The 19,465-nt window shown below is 39.8% G+C and overlaps 2 protein-coding genes across 2 annotated transcripts in view; one reads left to right on the top strand and one right to left on the bottom strand.

Moving 5' to 3' along the window:
• The window catches only part of cdh15 (cadherin 15, type 1, M-cadherin (myotubule)), a 20,725-nt gene continuing 1,260 nt past the window's right edge, over positions 1-19,465 (top strand). The window contains exons 1-13 of the mRNA XM_080884346.1: positions 1-271; positions 8,870-9,037; positions 10,243-10,398; positions 10,939-11,083; positions 11,306-11,487; positions 11,562-11,690; positions 11,801-11,983; positions 16,423-16,667; positions 16,768-16,904; positions 17,027-17,257; positions 17,356-17,595; positions 17,974-18,122; positions 18,272-18,466. Coding sequence (XP_080740472.1) covers positions 221-271; positions 8,870-9,037; positions 10,243-10,398; positions 10,939-11,083; positions 11,306-11,487; positions 11,562-11,690; positions 11,801-11,983; positions 16,423-16,667; positions 16,768-16,904; positions 17,027-17,257; positions 17,356-17,595; positions 17,974-18,122; positions 18,272-18,466 — 2,211 coding nt within the window. The 5' untranslated portion in view covers positions 1-220. The remainder of the gene's footprint in view (positions 272-8,869; positions 9,038-10,242; positions 10,399-10,938; positions 11,084-11,305; positions 11,488-11,561; positions 11,691-11,800; positions 11,984-16,422; positions 16,668-16,767; positions 16,905-17,026; positions 17,258-17,355; positions 17,596-17,973; positions 18,123-18,271; positions 18,467-19,465) is intronic.
• Positions 18,473-19,465, bottom strand: part of spg7 (SPG7 matrix AAA peptidase subunit, paraplegin) — an 11,927-nt gene continuing 10,934 nt past the window's right edge. The window contains exon 18 of the mRNA XM_080884345.1: positions 18,473-19,047. The gene's annotated coding sequence lies outside the window, so the exon portion shown is untranslated. The remainder of the gene's footprint in view (positions 19,048-19,465) is intronic.

Here is a 19,465-nt window from a genome sequence, read left to right on the forward strand (position 1 = left end):
GAGCTGTGAGAGACAGATGCTGTGAGAGGAAAAGGGGGAGAGAGAGACAGTCTGAGAGCGGTTGGAGAGAAGGGAAGAGAGGGACGGGTTTCAGGGTTGGAGAGTCAGGCCTGTTTTGTTCAGGGGAGCCGCTCAGCAGCCCGGTTCTTTGTGTGGACCCTCAGATTTTTCAGTCATCAGAGATCTGTCTGTGCTGAGTTTCTGAGTGTAGGAATTGAGGATGGCGGTCCGGATGTTGATGGTGTGCGCGCTCGCTACGTTGGTTTGTCGGGTAAGAAAAAATCTTTGTCTCCTCATACCACCTGTTGACTGAGATGAACAAACTTTCATGATTTATTGGAGCTTTAGGCTACGTGTGTGTGTGCGTGCGTGTGTGCGTGCGTGCGTGCGTGCGTGCGTGCGTGCGTGCGTGCGTGTGTGTGTGTGTGTGTGTGTGTGTGTGTGTGTGTGTGTAGTTGATTAAAAAGGCAGCCAGTTTTTAAAACATCCAAACTGGTCGCACTGACTTATAGCAGTTTTGTAGCAGATGCTGAGAGGTGAATATTAAACTCAGTGCACAGGTGCCTGAGCTATTGGAGGGAGTACATGTGCTCCACTTTCTGCATGCTATAAAAATATCAGCGAGAAGTAACTGAACGCATGTATCAGACTGGCTGTGACCATGTGAATCTGTACGGATCTACACTGGGCCAGCTTCCAAGAACCTCTCTGCTTCCTGCTCGTGCTCTTGTTTAGAGGACGACCTTTAGCTGCTCTGCTCTTTAAATATACAGTTTATGTTTTTACCTGAAACGTGTCCTTGGCCAAGCAGTAACTCATTTTCATCAATAGACGCACCATTCACCGGCTCTGCAATCAGAGATCGGGCCTGATATAAACATTACATCCAAGTCTGAGGAGGATGATGGAGTGTTTTGAGGAACAGGAGACTCCAGATGTGTACAGAGGGCTCATGGCATCATTAGTAGCCCCTGTCAGCAGACACCATTATGAAATCTATAATGGAGGACAATGTAAACTGACTTATTGCCCACAGCCCTTCCAACCACCATCAGTCCTCTTCTCTGTTTGGAGTAGTAATGCAGCCCAGGTTTCGTGAGGGAAGTCTTGCCATGATGTTTTATAATTCACTATAAATGTGGCTGATCCTATAAAGCTATCAAAATGAACGGTTCGCATGTTTTCCGCCGGTTTCTCTGATCTGCTGCTCGGATCATTTGGGTATTCGGTAACTAATAATAATGAGATAATATACATTGTCTCTTTTGGTCACGCGTGTGATAAATCACTGACACCGGCTACAGAGGAAGCTATTTTGTCACAGGACATCAGTAACCATTTTATTTATAACTCTTCATATGCACATAAATAATCCTGTAAATGATTTGAAAGCTCAGTAAACACTGAAGTGACCTTTACAGTTCAGGATCCCAGTCCTCAGGTCTGATATCAGACAGCTGCTTAGGCTCTGAGTGTAGAGGGTGATAGGGGATCACATTGCTCCTTCAAACGCTGGAGGTGTTACAAGTCCCAGAGTGAGAGTAAAACATCCATATAATACAATATAACCTAAAAAAAAAGCAATCATTTATGGCTCTTCTGAAAACTGTCTATTAGCACACATGGAGCAGCAGATTTATGGTAGGTACAGTGGTCGGTGTCCAATGCTAAAATCATTCTTTCATGGTCTTCAGCTTATCCTTACCATGGTCACGGGGGGGCTGGAGCCTGTCCTATCTACCATAGCCCAGAGGCAGGGTACACCCTGGACTGGTTGCCAGTATGACGCAGGGCTAACACAGAGACACATTCGCACCAATGGCCAATTTAGAATGACCAGTAGCCCTAACCTCATGACTTTGGACTGTACTGTGTGAGTGAGTGAATTCGACTTTTGGTAGAATTTCCTTTGAGTTAAGTAGAAAGGTGCTATATAAGTATTGGTCCAATTACAACGTAAGCAATTGTTGTTCACATATGAGAACTTCCCAAATACCTGTTGCCTTATTTCGGATTTGATATATGTTGTGGTTTGCCATGCAGCTTCCAACGCTGGACCAAAGCCTTCATACGTGTCACAATCTCCTCATGTCACCAATCCAGTTCAGTAAAACGTTTAAGAAGATTGCAGATACAGATTTCTGTTCTGGCTGCCGCTTCCTGTGTAGACCTCTACACCAGCCCAGCATCCACTTCAAAACTCTAGGGAGTTGTTTCCTCATCAATCCCTAATTTGTATTTGTATCATACTTTTGGGGAGCGATGAGCTTGGAGTCTAGAAACTCTAAGTATATTATTCTTCTGCACTGCTGTAATGACTGATTTTTGATTGAGATTGGTTTAAATGCCCAAACACAATAGAAATGTACCGCATGAACCCTTCAACCAAAGCAAACAAGATGAAACTGATGCAAAGCCCATGTGTGGAGTAAACCGTTCCATAAACCAATCAGAAGAGAAGTACGTAAACAAATCAAACTGATTACTCTTTAGCTGCGTTCTCCCTGAGTATGTCTGCCTGTCTGTGCATAAAACCTATAAAAAGGGCTGTAAAAATGCAAATGTGTGATTGGACACACACTTCTGCCCTTTCCACAAATACCTGCTTCAAAGTTTAGGCAGTTTTCCGGAGACAGCTTGTTTTTAATACAAAATCTTTTAATACAAATCTTACAGCAGCGATTGAGCTGAACAGACATCCATCTTCTAGGATGAATGAGTCAAAGGTGTAAAATAAAAGGAAGGAAGGAGGACAAATGCATCTTGTATTCATTATTTTTGCTCATGCCAAACGGTTCTATTTTAGCAACTCACCACGTGTACACAACAGACCGAATTAACACACATAGCATATAAACAACTTACCCCAAATCTTCAATCTGAATGAAAAAGAAATGTGTTCAAAGTAATCCCAGCCAGCGGTCCTAAGACGTTACAGATGGACACGCTGGGCAAATGCACAAACATTTTGGGCATTGTTTCTCTTCTGTGTACACTTCACAAGTGAAAGAAATTTGTCAAGGTCTCTGCTACATAAATAATCAGAGTAAAATTAATTGAACCATCAGCGGTTGTCAGGCCACTCCAAAGGCTTTCACTAGTGTCACCTGATAGCTTTCAGTTGTGTTTTAATTTTTCAGTAAGCTGTTTGAACTCGAGTGTTGGTGCCTGCTTTGGGTACGCTGTGGCGAAGAGAGGGCAACAGCCACAGCTGTTCCCAGATGCATATGTGATGCCATTTGTCCCGCTCTGTAATCCCCCCTTGCAGAAAGAGGAGTGCGTCGCATCTGGACCATGAAATCGGGTACAAATCAAGAGTGTGGAGCGGCTGGCCAGCTGGCGCTGAGGTCTCACTCATCGGAAACAATCAGTCAGAGGGTCTGAATCACAGGTCCTGCTGGGTGTGGATACCTGCAGGCTGTTTGCGCTAGCTAGAGTTTCAGAAAGAGCAAAGGGTACAAAATACAACTTCAATTTCATAAAAAAAAGATTCAGCTAAGCAGTAAAGTCAATTTCCTTTTCTTTGTGTTGCCTCTTTCTTACAGACTGAGACGTGGAAAGCCATGTGGTGACAGTTGGTAATTTAGAGGTCATACATATACTCACGCACCCTCAAGAATAACTCAGCAGCAGTGCTATGATGGGTTTCTACCATGGACCATTTGTATCCCTGGTGAAATCGTAAATTAACACATACAGAGATGTTAAAAGGACATCCAAATGACTTGGACGCATGCAGCATTTCTTGAAAACTGCTGAGTAGTTTGTTAAATACTGTCATAACTTCTTGTTCATGAGAATTATTACTTTGAGTTTCCTTGTTTTGATGTTCCTGAATTTAGTGGCTGTTATATTGTGAATAATTCAAGCCCAAGACTTTTATCTTGCATAATGTTTTTTTATTCCTGGAAACTTTAAATTTCCACTAAGTAGGTTTTAATCACATATTTCCCAACAGTATAAGCTTACAGTGATGCTTCCACCTCCAATGAGTCTAAGAGGTCTTGAGGATGAATAGACTGTTTTTGTTGTTTTATATATTCCAGTTAATAGGATTTGTACAATGCATTTTCTTTACTAAAGGCCTCAAGGTGCTTTATATTAAAGGTAAAGACTGTGATCACGCAACCCCCTATGAGCAAGGATTGGCAACAGTGGGAAGGAAAAACTCCCTTTTAACAGGAATAACCTCCTGCAGAACCAGGCTCAGGGAGGGGCAGCCATCTGCCATGATTTTTTGGGGATGAGAGGAGGATCACGGGACAAAGACATGCTGTGGTCGAGCCTGAGATTATTAATAACTAATGATTAAATGCAGAGTGGTTCCTAGCAGCCTGGACCTGATGCAGCATAACTCAGGGAGGATTCTTGGTCATCTGATCGAGCCTTAACTATAAGCTTTATCAGAGTGGAAAGTTTTAAGTCTAATCTTAAAAGTAGAGAGGGTGTCTGTTTCCTGAATCTCCTGAATCCAACCTGGGAGCTGGGTCCACGGCTGAAAGCGCTGCCTCCTATTCTACTTTTATCTTAGGAACCACAAGTAAGCCTGCAGTCTGAGTGTGAAGTTCTGTGTGGATGATTGTAAAGTGGCCAGTACAATAATTGTACTGGCCACTTTAATATAACCCAACACTTCACAGATCACGTTGTTTCATTTTATTATTTAGTAACTCCATGCTTATTTTTGCCCCTAACAAATCTACTTTTAGCTGAATTTTACAGCCTTGCATTGCATTCCTAAAGCTCAGACATCTGTTCTAAGGGGGAGGCACACTTGTTGTGCCACCATAAATAGGGTATATATGCCCATGTCAGGCAATCATGACTTAGCAAAGAGTGGAGCTGTGGGATCAGTACTGCTGGTGGCTGAGCGGTCGAGAGTCTGTGCTTGAGGTCCGGTAACAGAAGTGACCTGAGGGACACCTGTGTGACCTCTAGCCTGCAGCCGGGGGTACTCCCTGGTATGCTGCAGGCATGGCTTCTCAAACACTCAGTGTTTTCTTGAGCTATTTGTGCGACTGTTACACAAATGCATGCAGAAAGAAGATACTCAGGCTGATAGAGATTTGGTGCAAGGATAAACAGAGGTGCTGACTTCACTACAGACATGGTGAATTGTCAGGGACAAGACTTCATCAATATAATGTCATTTTAAATACTACAAAGCCTTACTTTTGCTTTTAATCTCTCCCTGTTATCCTTCACTATTTTACACCTTGTAACTTGTGTCTCTACTTTACAGAATATTTCAGATGACTCCCATATTGTGTGAAAAAACATTGTTTTGCAACCTGTGGCATACATTTCCATTGCCTTTTTTGTAACAGTGGTTCATGTCCAACAAATAATGCATTTGTAACAGTAACAGTACTTGGAAGGTGGACAGCTCAGAGGGCTCTGTGACGGAATGTCTCAGATTGAGTGCATTTGCAGGGTTGACAATAGTGGCAGTAGTTTTACAGTAATCGCCTCATGATGAATTGCTGGTATGCATGCCTGACATTGTGTTTGGATGGAACAGATATGTGTCTGCGTATCTTTTCTTTTAATACTAAGTAAGTATTAAAGTAATTTAAGAAAGTTCGTTTTTACTGCAAATTACATCACTTAGAAAACATTATGTGCAACAGAAAACCTAATAGATTTTCCCCCAGTGGAACTTACCACATGCAACATAACACATATCCATCTCTTGCTTCACAGTATTTCAGTACTCTTCACAGTGTGATGGTATGCTTTTTTCTCCGAAGCCGGCATCAGTGAGTTAGAGTCAAACTTTCTCGAACCTGTTAAAGACTCCTTAGAGTGCTTAATGGTTCTTGCTGTGAAGGCACGTCGTCCCCAAACGAGGCGTCCGTGGTCCTGTGAGGGTCCGAGGTGAAAGGCCAAACTGTAAAAGTATCTGGGAAAAGCCTCTAAAAACAGTTAATCTGTGTGTGGTGTCGTCGCTCAGCCTGTCAGGAGAGGCACTCGCCGGTCTAATTGGTAACACGACACTTTGGTGCTGCCGCATTTCGGTCTGGTAAAAGCATTTTAACAGTGCTGATGGAGACACTGTCTTCCAAAACACAGCCTCATCTTAAGTTGAAGCAATGGGACAAGTCAGTGATTCAGAGTGTTTAAAAAGAAAAACAAAGAAAGAAAAAGTTAAATGTCAATTTGTTATCAGGGGTTCATGTTTGAAAACCTCTTGTTGCTGATGTTGTGATGGTGTTTTCTTCACCATGGAAATAACCCCATCATCATCCACTTTAACTGTCTTCTCTGATTTGTCCGGCGTTTTTGTGTTGCTGAGCTTCTGAGTGCATTCATTTTTTTAAAAGAATGAATCAGTCGCTTTTTCTATAGATTTGTTTTTGGGTTTTTTTTGTTGTTGTTGGGGGTTTTTTTAGCCTATGACATGCGTTACTTACACATCTCATCTATGGGCCTCATATTTAAAAATTTCAAGCCTCTGATAGAGAAATGGAAGATACGGTATTAAAATGGCTGTAAGTCCTACTCATTTACATCATGGGCCACCTACAGCCAACTTAGATCTTCAGTGGGTCGGCCCACTGACACGCCCCTTTCTGTCAGTCAAGAAGCTTAACTAACATACTAACTGTACTTCTAATACTATAGGTATTTAAGTAACTAAAAAGTTTACCTTAATTACTTTGGTTTAGTGTAAAAGGCCATGGAGAAGATTTTTATCAGCTGGAAAAGTTGTAAAACTTGTTAAAAGTACAGTTAAAAGTCCTCCTTCACATTTTCCACTACTATCCAGCAGGCCAGATTGGAGTCTTTGGCAGGACAATTTTGGCCCTTAGGCCTTATCTTTGATAACCCTCTCCTACACAGTTACTAAGTTCATTCATCTGGTCAAGGCTTTTCTTTGTGCCGTTTGCATGCTCTTCCTGAGAGTGCATTCTCTTCAGTTTTTGCATTTAAGCGGAAGAAAGTGGATGGTTGATGAATAAATTTAAACCCCTTGAATCAAAGCTGGAAGTCTCCACTTCAATCACATATTTCTTGCTTTATTTAAAATATACTGGGTTTGCACGCAGACCACCACCATAGTGGAGTGTTAGAGAAACGTAAGCAGGTTCCTGACAGAGGAAAAGCTACAAAAATCGTTTCTTTGTCCAACAAACCTGTTTTCAGTCTTTTAAATAAAGCAGACGAGATGAGCTCTGCAAAGTTTTTCAGTTGCATGAACTTGCATTGTTACTGACTTCACTGCAGCTGGCCATGTGTGCATTCTTAAATGTGACCAATTCAGACAAAATTAGAAAGTTCTGTATTTGGAGAGGAGGGGAGCAACTGTGATGCAGCTGTTGTTGATTTTAAGATTAACCAACAATGCAGTATGTGTGCTATGCCTGTAGAAGTTTGTGAGTTCATATATCGGAAGTCTTTAGTATGAAAGGAGATAACTATCAAAGCGATTTGGTGTGGGTGACACGCACTGCTGGAATCTGAATGTAAACATCTTTGCCAGTGTGTAGATGTTGATGGCTACAAAAAGTTAAATAGGTATCCAGGCGTTGGGAATATAGAACGGTCTAAGATTAGCCTGCCCTCTGACTCGACCTGCAGATGCCAGCAGTGGCTGCCATTCCTCCATTCACTGTCCCAGCAGCATACCAGAGGATCAGTATAGCAGATCACTCACCCTAGAGACAGGATGGGCTCACAGCCCGTTTAAAAAATATTCACAATTTTCTTTATCCATTACTCAGCATATTTACGCACCCTATAAAACTTTCATGAAATAGGTTAACAATTAATAGTTAGACATGTACTGCATGTGTGTAAATGCAAAGAGAGATATATGAGAAAGCCTTTTGCATAGCTGATAGATCTGCCTTTATTTCTGGTCTTGTGGGTCGAGCCTCTGAGCTCTTAAACATATGAGGAGTAATCCTGAGAACAGTCAAATCCCAAAGAGAAGCAGGAAGCAACTTATGGAAATGTGTAAATAAGCTTATGCGGGGGTGGGTGTTTGGTCTCTGCACATGCATGTATGTCAGTCTCTATGTGTGTGCATATATGAGTGGGGGGGAAATCATGTATATGAGCGTGTCTGTGGAATTCCTACAGCCGAACAGATCCGTAAGGTGACCCCAAACTCCCAGTCAGGTGCAGAGCTGAGCATAAAGGGGTATTTGTGAGTGTGAGCAGGAATGCGGGTGGGAAAGCACAGGATCTAAATCCATAGTCGACAGCTGTTGTGTGAGTGGGCTGCTCGCATGTAATGTGTGAATGTGTGTGTGAATGGGTGGATGACTGGATATGTAAAGCGCTTTGGGGTCCTTAGGGACTAGTAAGGCGCTATATAAATACAGGCCATTTACCATTTACCATTTTGGGGCGTACACAATCAGGACGAGCAATGTGCTGAAGGAGAGCCTGTGAAATGAGCAGGACTGTTTTTGTTTCCTCGTCCTGAGATGAATTTGCACCCAGATCAAAGGATGATGACATGTTAGTGGGTGTAACCTGAATCTGCGGCCCTGCTCCCCTTCAGCCCCCAGACAATCCCACAAACTCCACATCACAGATGGCCTCGGCTCTACGCTGCCATTCCATCAGGCCACAGGGAGCGTTAGAGCTCTGAGGAAGACTCTCAACATTGATTTAAACAGCTGCAAATGTAATGATATAATGTGTGTATTCCATGAAGGTGACTTACATGTGATCTGACTGCTGCACATTATAACTCCATTACAGCTCAGTAGTAGGAAGCAGTGTGTGTGTGTGTGTGTGTGTGTGTGTGTGTGTGTGTGTGTGTGTGTGTGTGTGTGTGTGTGTGTGTGTGTGTGTGTGTGTGTGTGTGTGTGTGTGTGTGTGGTTATCATGCTGTAATTTTTTTTCCCTCCTCCAGGTGTGGAGCTCTGCAGAACCTCACCATAGTGAGAAAGAGTTGCATCCTCAGGTCCTTCACCCATGGAGAAGTAGAGGCAAAGGGCTGATCAGAGTAAAGAGGGACTGGATCATTCCTCCAATCAGAGTGTCAGAGAATAGCAAGCAGATTCCTGAAGACCTTGTCCAGGTAAATGCCAAATTAAAACTTTTCACATCGATTCATCACTGCATTCGTCTTCTTCTTTTTCTTCTTCATCTTCTCTCATGGGTCGCCAGGTCTGTGGTTTTCATGCAAAATCAAGCACCGGACCGCTTTTCAGGTTTTTGTTACAGGCCTATTTGGCATGGTCATTAATAAATATAAATCCATATTCCATATAAAAAAATCTATTTTTACTAATTATACACTGAATATAAAACATCCAGGTAGTAACCATGGTGGCATCACGCATTGGGTGGTAAAGTCCAGTTCAATAAGGAGAGAGCATTTGAAGAACTGAACATGATTTGTGATTTATTGAAATATAAAGTCTGAGTAATAAACTTTTTGATGATCAGAAGTGAACATAGCAAAGCAGTGCTGTGTTAGGAAGTAGACCAGAACCCTCCAGAGTCCAGACACTGGTGTTAGCAGAGGCGAAGCAGGTGGAGATTTGAACGAGAATCTCTATCTGGCACGGAAGCGGTGGATTGGGGGAGGATGGGGGTTGCACGGATGAGAGTGAGGTTTAAAGCACATGGGACTGAGGCTGACTGGCTTGCAAAAGGCAGACAAGAAAATGATTGGGCCAGGGTGATGACGACACCGTGGGAAAAGCAGGGGGGGAGTAAAAAAGAGACTAGGAGCCCCCACCACATCCAGCAATGCAATGCAGATGAGGGAATACAGAGCTTCTTGACTGAATTTATATATAAGCTTCATTCATGAAGACATTTGCTTATTGTTTTGAAACCAGGCATAATGACATCTGAGAAACTGAGGGGCACTGCACACTCATAGGCTTTGTACAGATTTCCCAACAAGGTGCTAACTTTTGCAGGTGCAGTAAATAAAGAGTTTGGTGACTTCCTTCTAAAGACTAAGTCCACGCTAATTGTGTTAATTAGTGAGGACTGAATCCTATTAAGTTGATTTCTTTAATATTGAACAACACTGACTGTAAATTTCATTCAAACATATTACACACAACATAGAGCCGTTGTTGCAGACTTCCCATGACCTAAATGTACAAATCATACCTTACACTGAGAAATAGCCATTTTATAGAAAAATTATTACATAAAAAAAATACAAACTTGTTGTATTGATTAGTCTCACAGCCCTAATTGTCCACAAAGTGACTCATTTGAAGTTTTTGATGATCATCAGCTTTCTCTAATCTTTCTGTCCAGATCAAATCTGACAAAATCTTCACCGGTGAGGTAATCTACAAGTTAGAGGGACAGGGGGTTGACCAGGAGCCCAAGAACCTGTTTGAGATTGATGACAAGACAGGGGTGATCAGGAGCAAGCAGCCACTGGACAGAGAGAAGTACAGCAACTTCACGGTAAGACTGCGTTTATGGGAGTTAAGTTTTAAAGCACAGGTCGCCAGAAGTGCTAACTTACACAAGCTACAACGTGCTGTTTAAGAGCTCCCGTGTGTTCCAGAGCATGTTTCTGCCTTAAAGCAGACAGGAAAAAGCAAAACAAAGCAAAGCCAGAGGTCAGCTTTCCAGGGATCTTTATGAGCATCTCGGGAAGGACTTCTGAATGTTTGAGATCATATGACTTGTGATGTAACCCTGACCCAAACATCCTGCTCTTTTCTTTCTGCCAACACATGTTGTGTTCAGATAATGTAAAAGTCTAAAGACACCTTGAGGGGATTGCTGGATGTGGAAGATTGTTTCTGCCACTGGAAAAAAAAACAACCATGTATAAGTCAAAATTTAAAACTTCTGAGAAAATAAGTTCAATTCAAGTTCAATTTTCAACTTAGCTCTGCCGATCATGCTTCCATAGTTGGATGTTTGTGGCAAGCACAGTGATATTTGATTCTAACACATTTTCTGTTGTATTTGTATTGTGTGTGTGTGTGTGTGTAGCTTAAAGCCTTCGCGTTGTCCCCCAGTGGAGAGCGACTGGAGAATCCGACCACCATAGAGATATTAGTGCTGGATCAGAATGACAATAGACCTGTCTTCCCTCACAGCCCGTTTGTGGGCACTGTCTCTGAGTTCTCAGTCCCAGGTACACACATATATGACCCATTTAGATAATAACAAGCAAACTATTTTTTTCACCTAATAGTCCATTTTAAAGGCACGGCGTTTTGTAACGTTGGACATTTTCTCAATGAAGTCCTGCAGTCTCAGCACCAACGCCACACATCCGTGATCCACTCTGATGGATCTTTTGAGGGACTTTATGAGATCTGTCCCGCTGACCTGAGCTCTCAATCATTCACGACAGGCACATCGGTAATGACAGTGACAGCCACAGATGTAGACGACCCAATGACAGAAAACGCTGTTCTGAGCTACTCCATCATTGACCAGGAGAGCATTCCTCCCAACGCCATTACCAAGATCATGTTTGGCATCAACAACAAGACAGGTGCCATCTACACAAGAGATGTAGGCCTGGACAGAGAGGTAAACAGGAGGAGGGCTTTTGCAGAGCATCATAATGCTTTTATTTCACTAACGTGCTGTATTGCGTCCCGTAGGTGGTGAAAGAATTCAGGTTAAAACTACAGGTGGCTGATATGGGGGGCATGGGACTAACAAGTGAAGGTGTGGCAATCATACATGTTTCTGACATCAACAACCACGCACCGCAGTTCAGCCCTGACTCAGTAAGTCTCAGAAGTCTCAGGAAAATACTTTCCGTAATTTTAGGATCTAACCTGTCACTTCAATTTGTTATCACGATCGGTGATTTCTTTTCTGTTTGTGGCGCGTGTAGTACAACATGACAGCGGTGGAGAACAGGAACGACTACGAGCTCGGACGAGTGAATGTGACAGACAGAGACGATACTGGAACGAAAAACTGGAAGGCCAGATACTTCATTTCAAATGACTACAGAGGAAACTTTGCTGTCCATACTGATCCCATCACCAACCAGGGGGTCCTCACAGTGGTGAAGGTAAAGCCGGGGAGGGGGAGGGAATGTTTCCAAAGCATTCACAGAAACAGGGACAACAATGTGGTTCTTTATTAAATATTGAACATTATTAAACAGGTAAAAGTTGGGGACTTACATAAATTTGATAATTTAATCATTAATAATTTATACAGCAATAGCTGTAATAGAATAGAAAAATAGCAATAATAGAAAAAAATGACATGACAAGACAAGAAGATCTTTCTGGTGTCCAGGATTGTTGTAAATCGCATGCTTTTTTTTTTCAAACTTTATTGAAATTATAAAGCGAACAGTCAGTCATTCCAGTTCAGTTTGTACAGTAGACATACAAGGCAAATAAGAGTAACAATATACAGTACAATGAAATAAGAAGGATAAATAAGTAAAGGAGAAAAAAAGAAAAGAAAAAAAAAGGGGGGGGGATGTGACAGACTTCATAACAACTTTGTACTTGAAAGTTGTGACAGCTCATTCGTTAAACATTTCTGAATGAATTTCAATCAATGATAAACCTTTTTTATTGGAAGTTAATTTAAGAGAGTTTAAGTAATATTCAATTTCAATCAAAAACAAATTAAATGATGGGGTTGAGTCTTGAAATTGACATTTATGTATATGGAATTTCCCTAATAAGATATAAAGATTGACAATGGCACATTTTTTTTCCCTTTAGTTTCAAAATAAGTGATAATGTTCTTCCCTTCAATTTTGATTTCGTATGTTGTCTTGCACAGTATATAATTTTCAAGCTCTCTCCAAAATGTAGCACTATATGAACAGCCATAAAACAAATGAGTAACACTTTCAAGTTCAGTTTTACAAAAGGTACATTTTCTATCAATGTCACAGAATCTTGAAACATACGTGTTGGATGAATATATGTTATGTAATATTTTCAAATGTAATTCTCTAACTTTGTTTGTAATACAAAATCTAAAAGGAACAAGCCACGCTTTATCCCAGTTGATATTATCAAAACTAGCATTCCAAAAAAACTTCCCTCTTGGAGTTATTTTCTTCGCATTATACAAACATTCTCTAATATGTTTATTGGTGCATTTCTTGCTTAAGAAATCAATACCATTTATATAAAGACTGTTAACGGATGCATGTGGTGTGTTCTGTTTTTTGTAGCTTTTCATCAACTCAGTCAGTCCGCTGGGAACGGACTTTATTACAGAGCTAAAATCTTTAAATTTGATAGGGAATGTTTTTTCTGTAATAAAGTCATTGTAACTAAGTAGCTGGCCTTCAGAGTCAAATAAGTCTTTTAAATATATTATATTTTTATCAATCCAATTCTGCAAATATAGTGATTTGTTCCTCTTAGTAATACATTCATTATTCCAGATAATAGATCTATGTGGAGAAAAGTTATGTGAATAACATAATTTCCAAGCCAACAATGCCTGTTGATAAAATGCAGACATTTTAACTGGTAACTTTGATATACTGTAATTACAAGACAATAGGAAGTGTAAACCTCCAACATTTCTAAAAATGTTATGTGGAATGAAATGCCATAATGATCCAGGAGATTTTAAGCATTCTTTTACCCATTTCACCTTAAATGTATAGTTCAGATCCATGAAGTCCAGAAGGTCAAAACCACCTTTATCTTTAGGTCCACAAAGCAACGATTGTTTTAGATGATGGTGCTTATTCTTCCATACAAAGTTAACAAATAAGTTATTAACATTTTTACATGTGGAATCATACACATTAAGGGAAAGGGCTGGATACACAAATCTGGAAACACCTTCAGCTTAAGTCAAAAGGATTCTACCAAAAATTGATAGGTCTCTCTGGAGCCATCAGTTCAGTATAGTTTTAGTTTTTCCATCCTGGGAGAAAAGTTGAGTTGTTGACGCTCTGTGTCCTTCTTACAGACATGAATACCAAGGTATCTAACACAGTTTTTGACAGGAATATTATATAAGGATTTGACATTTGATTGGTACAAACTTAAAATTTCACATTTAGATTTATTTAGTTTTAAACCAGAGGCAATTGAGAAATCATTTATTAATGAAATAGCATTTTCAATCTGATCTTTGTTTTTTAAGAATAAAACGGTGTCGTCTGCTAGTTGGGTCACTCTGATTTCTTTACCAAAAATAGATAAACCTTTAATGACTGGGATATTTAAAATGTGTAATGAAAGTGGTTCAGCCGCAATCAAAAATAAAAAGAGTGAAATTGGGCAACCCTGGCGAACAGATCTCATGACTGGAAATCTTTTAGTAGTATTTGGATATAGTATAACACAACTGTCAATATTTTTATAAAACATTTCGATAGTTGACACAAAGTTTGGACCAAAACCAAAGGTTTTGAGTGCTTTAAATAAGAAATAATGTTCTACCGTATCGAAAGCTTTATAAAAATCAAGAAACACAATAAGGGAATCATCATCTATATTGTCAGAGTAGTCTAATAGGTCAAAAATAAGCCTTATGTTTGAACTGATATGGCGGTTGGTCATAAATCCGGTTTGCGTTTCAGCTATGATCTCATCAAGATTTTTCTTTAATTTTTTGGCATAGACCAATGAGATAATCTTATAATCTATGTTCAAAAGAGTGATAGGTCTCCAATTTTCTATAACAAGAAGATCTTTATCAGGTTTAGGAATTAAAGTTATAATACCCTGTTTCATGCTTGTGGACATTTCTTTTCCATCAAGGCATTCCTTAAATAATTCTAATAAAGGATCAACAATGATATCCCAGAACTGTAAATAAAATTCCACTGACAAACCATCATTACCTGGAAATTTGCCCTTTTTCATTGATCGAATTGCCTCTGAAATTTCTGATTTTATTTCTGAGATAGTTGGTGCAAAATTTTTAACTGACTCGATAAATCTATCACAATCATTGATATTACAATTTGATTTGTATATATATTTGTAGAATGAACCAACATGTTTTGAGATATCTAAATAATTAGTGGTTATGTTATTATCAATCTTAAGAGCAGATATATTGTTTCTTCTTTGGTTTCGTTTCTCAAGAGCAAAAAAGTAACTAGAATTTCTTTCACCTAGTTCTAGCCATTTTGCTTTGGACCTTATAAAAGCCCCTTTAGCCATGTTAATATATGCATTATCTATTTATTCCTTTAGTCTTTTCAATTTAATTTCTTCATCATCTGATAGAGCATCTTTCTTCATTAATATGTTTAATTCATTCATAATACTGATTTCTTTAGTGTCATGTCTTTTTTTAATTTCTTTGCTTCGCCTTATTGCCGCTTCCGTTACCTTGAATTTGAAAAATTCCCATTTTAGTGTGTGATTCATATTGGTATCCCCGAATATCTGATCTGCCGTTTTTTCCACTATACTACAAAATGTATCATCATTCAATAAATTATTATTTAGCTTCCAAAAACCACGTCGTTTACTTTGACTTTGTTTATTGCCAACTAAGTGAATTGTGATCAATTTGTGATCAGTTAATGGAGCAAAATCATGAGAAGATTCTGAAACAAAATGTAAACATGGAGAAGATATTAACCATAAATCAATTCTGGATTGTAGAGATCTATTTGCATTGCTCCAGGTAATGTAAATCGCATGCTCAAAAATACTGACATAAACAACTGACATCACCCTTTAAATCTACATGGCCATTGAGACCGTCATACTCTATCAAACACCACCATCTAGTGGATTGTATTCAAACTACATTGTGCTCAGATCCACTTTAAAGCAGAGATGTAATTTTACATTTAGACTCGATCTGAAGTGGGCCAGAGAAGTCAAACTCTACTCTGTATAAGTGTAAAGACATTTAGGTACACATTTAGTCCCTGAGAAGTCTTAACATGAAGAAAAGAAGAACAGTTTTATCAATAAGCCTCTGTTTTTCTACATGATAAATGTGGGAAATTATGCTAAAAATTCTGATAGTTCATTGCCCAGACAAATGTTCCAGTTGATGGTTTAAAACAGGAACTTTTCTGTCATTTAATTGTTTATCTTTTAGTTTACTTTCCTATGCTGTGAATGGTGATGGAGAGGTCTACAGGGGAAAAAATTGAAAATCTATGCATTCCTCCACATTTTCTGAAGCCTTTCAGTGGGTCAGACTGGAGTGTTGCCAGACTGATTCTGGCCCCCGGGCCTTATGTTGACACCCCTGCTTTAAAGCCTGAATCATGAAATAATTTCCAGAAAATTTAATATATTTGCTGAACCTTCTGACAAATTAAAGGAAAAATTCATATTAATTTTCCACATATGAGTTTTAATTTGAATTTGCTACATTCACGTACATTTGTGTGTGTTTTTCATTTTTCTTAAAAAACATACTTTGTAAATATAGGCCTGTGTTTCCAATCAGATGTTAAATCCTGTTTCAGATTACATGAGATGACTGAATTTGTTGTTTTAGTTCATTTATACTTTAAGTTTCTCCTGTTCTGTATTGCAGCCCCTGGATTATGAAGCGCAGAGCGAATACCGCCTTCTTTTGAGCGTGGAAAATCTTAATCCTCCGAGCAGCAAGGCTTCCAGGCTGACTTTGAGCTCTGCCACAGTTACGGTCATCGTTGTGAATGAGAATGAAGCCCCACGTTTCAGAGAGGAGCCCATACAGATTGAGGTCCTCGAGTCTGTGAAACCTGGCACATTACTGAAAAACAATATTGCCTTTGACCCTGATAATTCTGATCTGAGGTATGATATGGCAGTGAAACAAGAGATGTTTTCCTATTTCCTAAAATAAATAAATAAATATGCGACCACGGGGTAATTTCCTCTGCTGTCTGTATGATAGGTATGAGATTAGCAGAGATCCTGAGAGTTGGCTGGACATCAACAGAGATACAGGAGACATTACAGCAAAGAGGAAGTTTAACATGAGATCTCCACATGTGAAAAACAGTATCTACACTGCTGCTGTGAAGGTTATAGGTCAGCACGTCTACTCATTCTAGACTTTTAGCATAAAAAAAAATCAATGTACATTCAAAGCTGATTCATTTTGTTGTTTTGCTATTGATTTACACATTGTGTATTTATCTTTTCTTGCATAGATGCTGGTGGTGTTTCAGCCACTGCTACAGTGGCGATTACACTCAAAGAGACGAATGACTTCCCTCCTCAGGTTTTCCCCCTGACTGGCTTTGTATGCAGAGGCGGCAGCAGGTCACGTAAAGGTTTGCTTCTGACTGCTGTAGATGAAGACCTTCCTCCGCAAGCTGCACCCTTCCTCTTTCAAATACCTGACGATCTGTCAGCCAACTGGACCATCACTCAAGTAAATGGTAAAGAGCAACAAGAAGCAGAATTAATGGTCGTTCACTTAGGAGCTTGCAAATATTATTTCCTCTCATTTTCTTTTTAAATTTTCTTTTTTTTTTAGATACTCATGCCATGCTTCAGCCGCTTGTAGACCTGGAGTTCAGAGACTATGCTGTCATGGTGCAGGTATCGGACTCCGGCAGCCCAGCTCTGAGTGCTGAGGCTCAGGTCAATGTCACTGTTTGTCTCTGTGACTCCTTCAGAGACTGCAAGTCTGAGGCAGGGGCAATCTTAGGCTCCAGTGTGGGAATCAACTTCATCGCACTCATTATCATTGCGGCGAGCACTGCACTCCTGCTGTGTAAGTAATTTCAGCCTTTCAATTAATGTTTAAAGCAAAAAGATTTAGCAAGATGGATGGGTTATTCGTGCAAAATAATCCATATCCATATTGCTGCTTTAGTGAAAAAGTTTGCCACAATAGGTTAAAACCTGCAATAAGTGACTTGCTTTGCATGCAGTTTAGTGCACACATAATCGCAAAGACTTATGATCCAGCCATGAGAATAACAGGCAAAACATGTATCCAAATCCCAGCATGCATTAACAAAATAAAGCTGCAATAATTAGATTAGTTAACTGACCATTTATGTTTGAAGCAAAATGTAAGAAAAAAAGTAGATACAAAAAACACCGATAATGAATAATCAGATAAACATTAATACATTCATTTTTGCAGTGCTTCTCCTCCTGGCTGTTGCTGTGACCGCCTGTGGAAGACGCCACCACATCAAGAAAGGAACAGGACTGCTCATCGGGGAATCTGAAGACGACATACGTGACAATGTCTTCAACTATGATGAGCAAGGTGGAGGCGAGGAGGATGAGGTAAGGCTAAAACACAGGTTGGGAGACCATGTAAACAGTGGCACGTGTACAGAAGAGAGTCTTACTCTTTGTAATGTAATTGAATGTTAATAATATTTCATTGTAACTGATGGTTTGAGTGTGTCTGACTTCTTTCTCTCACAATGCAGAACGCCTTTAATATTGACCTGCTGTGGAATCCCCATGATGCACCCCCCACCCCGGGGTCCTTTTACCCAGGGTCTGGAATTCCTCCTCGAGGGAAGCAGCCCCTTAGAAAGGACGCCCCACATAACCTTCCATCGCCCACCTACCCACGGAGGCCTCCTGCAGATCCTACTGACATCGAGGACTACATTAATGATGTGAGAGGCTCCTACCATTTATTTATTTAACACAATAAATAAAAGAAAAACTTGCTCTTGAAGCAAAAACTCAATCCAAATCTACATAAAATAAAACATGCATCATTAGATTTCAAAACTCTTACTAATGAAGTTACTAACAGGTATTCTAAACGACAACCAAACACAGCACAACTAAATCTGGATTGTGTTTTCTTATGTTTACATGTGTAATCATAAAGGCATGCCCATAGCACAGAAAGACTCATACACTCAAGGGTGAATTTCACGAGTTTTAAAGTAAGTTTCAAGTTTAAAGTAGATGATTATTATCTACTTTATAGTTATGTTTTTTTCTTTGAGAGTGTTCCTGCTTCCTCATCTCTGCTTAAGGCTAATGCTTTTCCCCCAAAACCCTTTATTGTCTGACCATTTCTTAATAACATTTAATTTTACACTAATGGATTACACTGGAAAAACAATTTCAGTACAGCAGATATCTGTCTGAAAGTGCTGTAATGAAATTTTAAGTGCTTCCTTCTTTATTGTTTTCTTCACTGTCATGTGCCAACACAATGCAGACGCTGGATATTGCTGCTCATCTGAAAGAGAAAACAACAAATTCGAGAGGTTTGACAGGGTTAGCTAGGACGTCTTACTTTTTTGTCACTAATTGCCAAGGGCTTGCTTATAGGGGGTCGTCTGATTGTTGGGGGTTTTGTCTATTATTGTAGGGTCTTTATCAAACAATATAAAGTGTCTTGAGGTAACTGTCGTACTCAATTGGTGCTATATACATAAAACTGAATTGAAATCTGCAGGCTTTAAAGTGTCTGTAAATAAACCACTACTTAAAAAGCCTTTACTTGGCCTAACTATAGTAGCTGATTATAAACCAACTAATCTCCAACTATGCTGCTATTTCAAACATTCTTGAAAGCGTAGTTGTAAAACGACTACATGATCATCTGCAGAGGAATGGTTTATTTAAAGAGTTTAAACCAGGATTTACAGTGCATC

Source organism: Rhamphochromis sp. 'chilingali' (genome assembly GCF_963969265.1).
Source record: "Rhamphochromis sp. 'chilingali' genome assembly, chromosome: 6".
NCBI lineage: Eukaryota > Metazoa > Chordata > Actinopteri > Cichliformes > Cichlidae > Rhamphochromis > Rhamphochromis sp. 'chilingali'.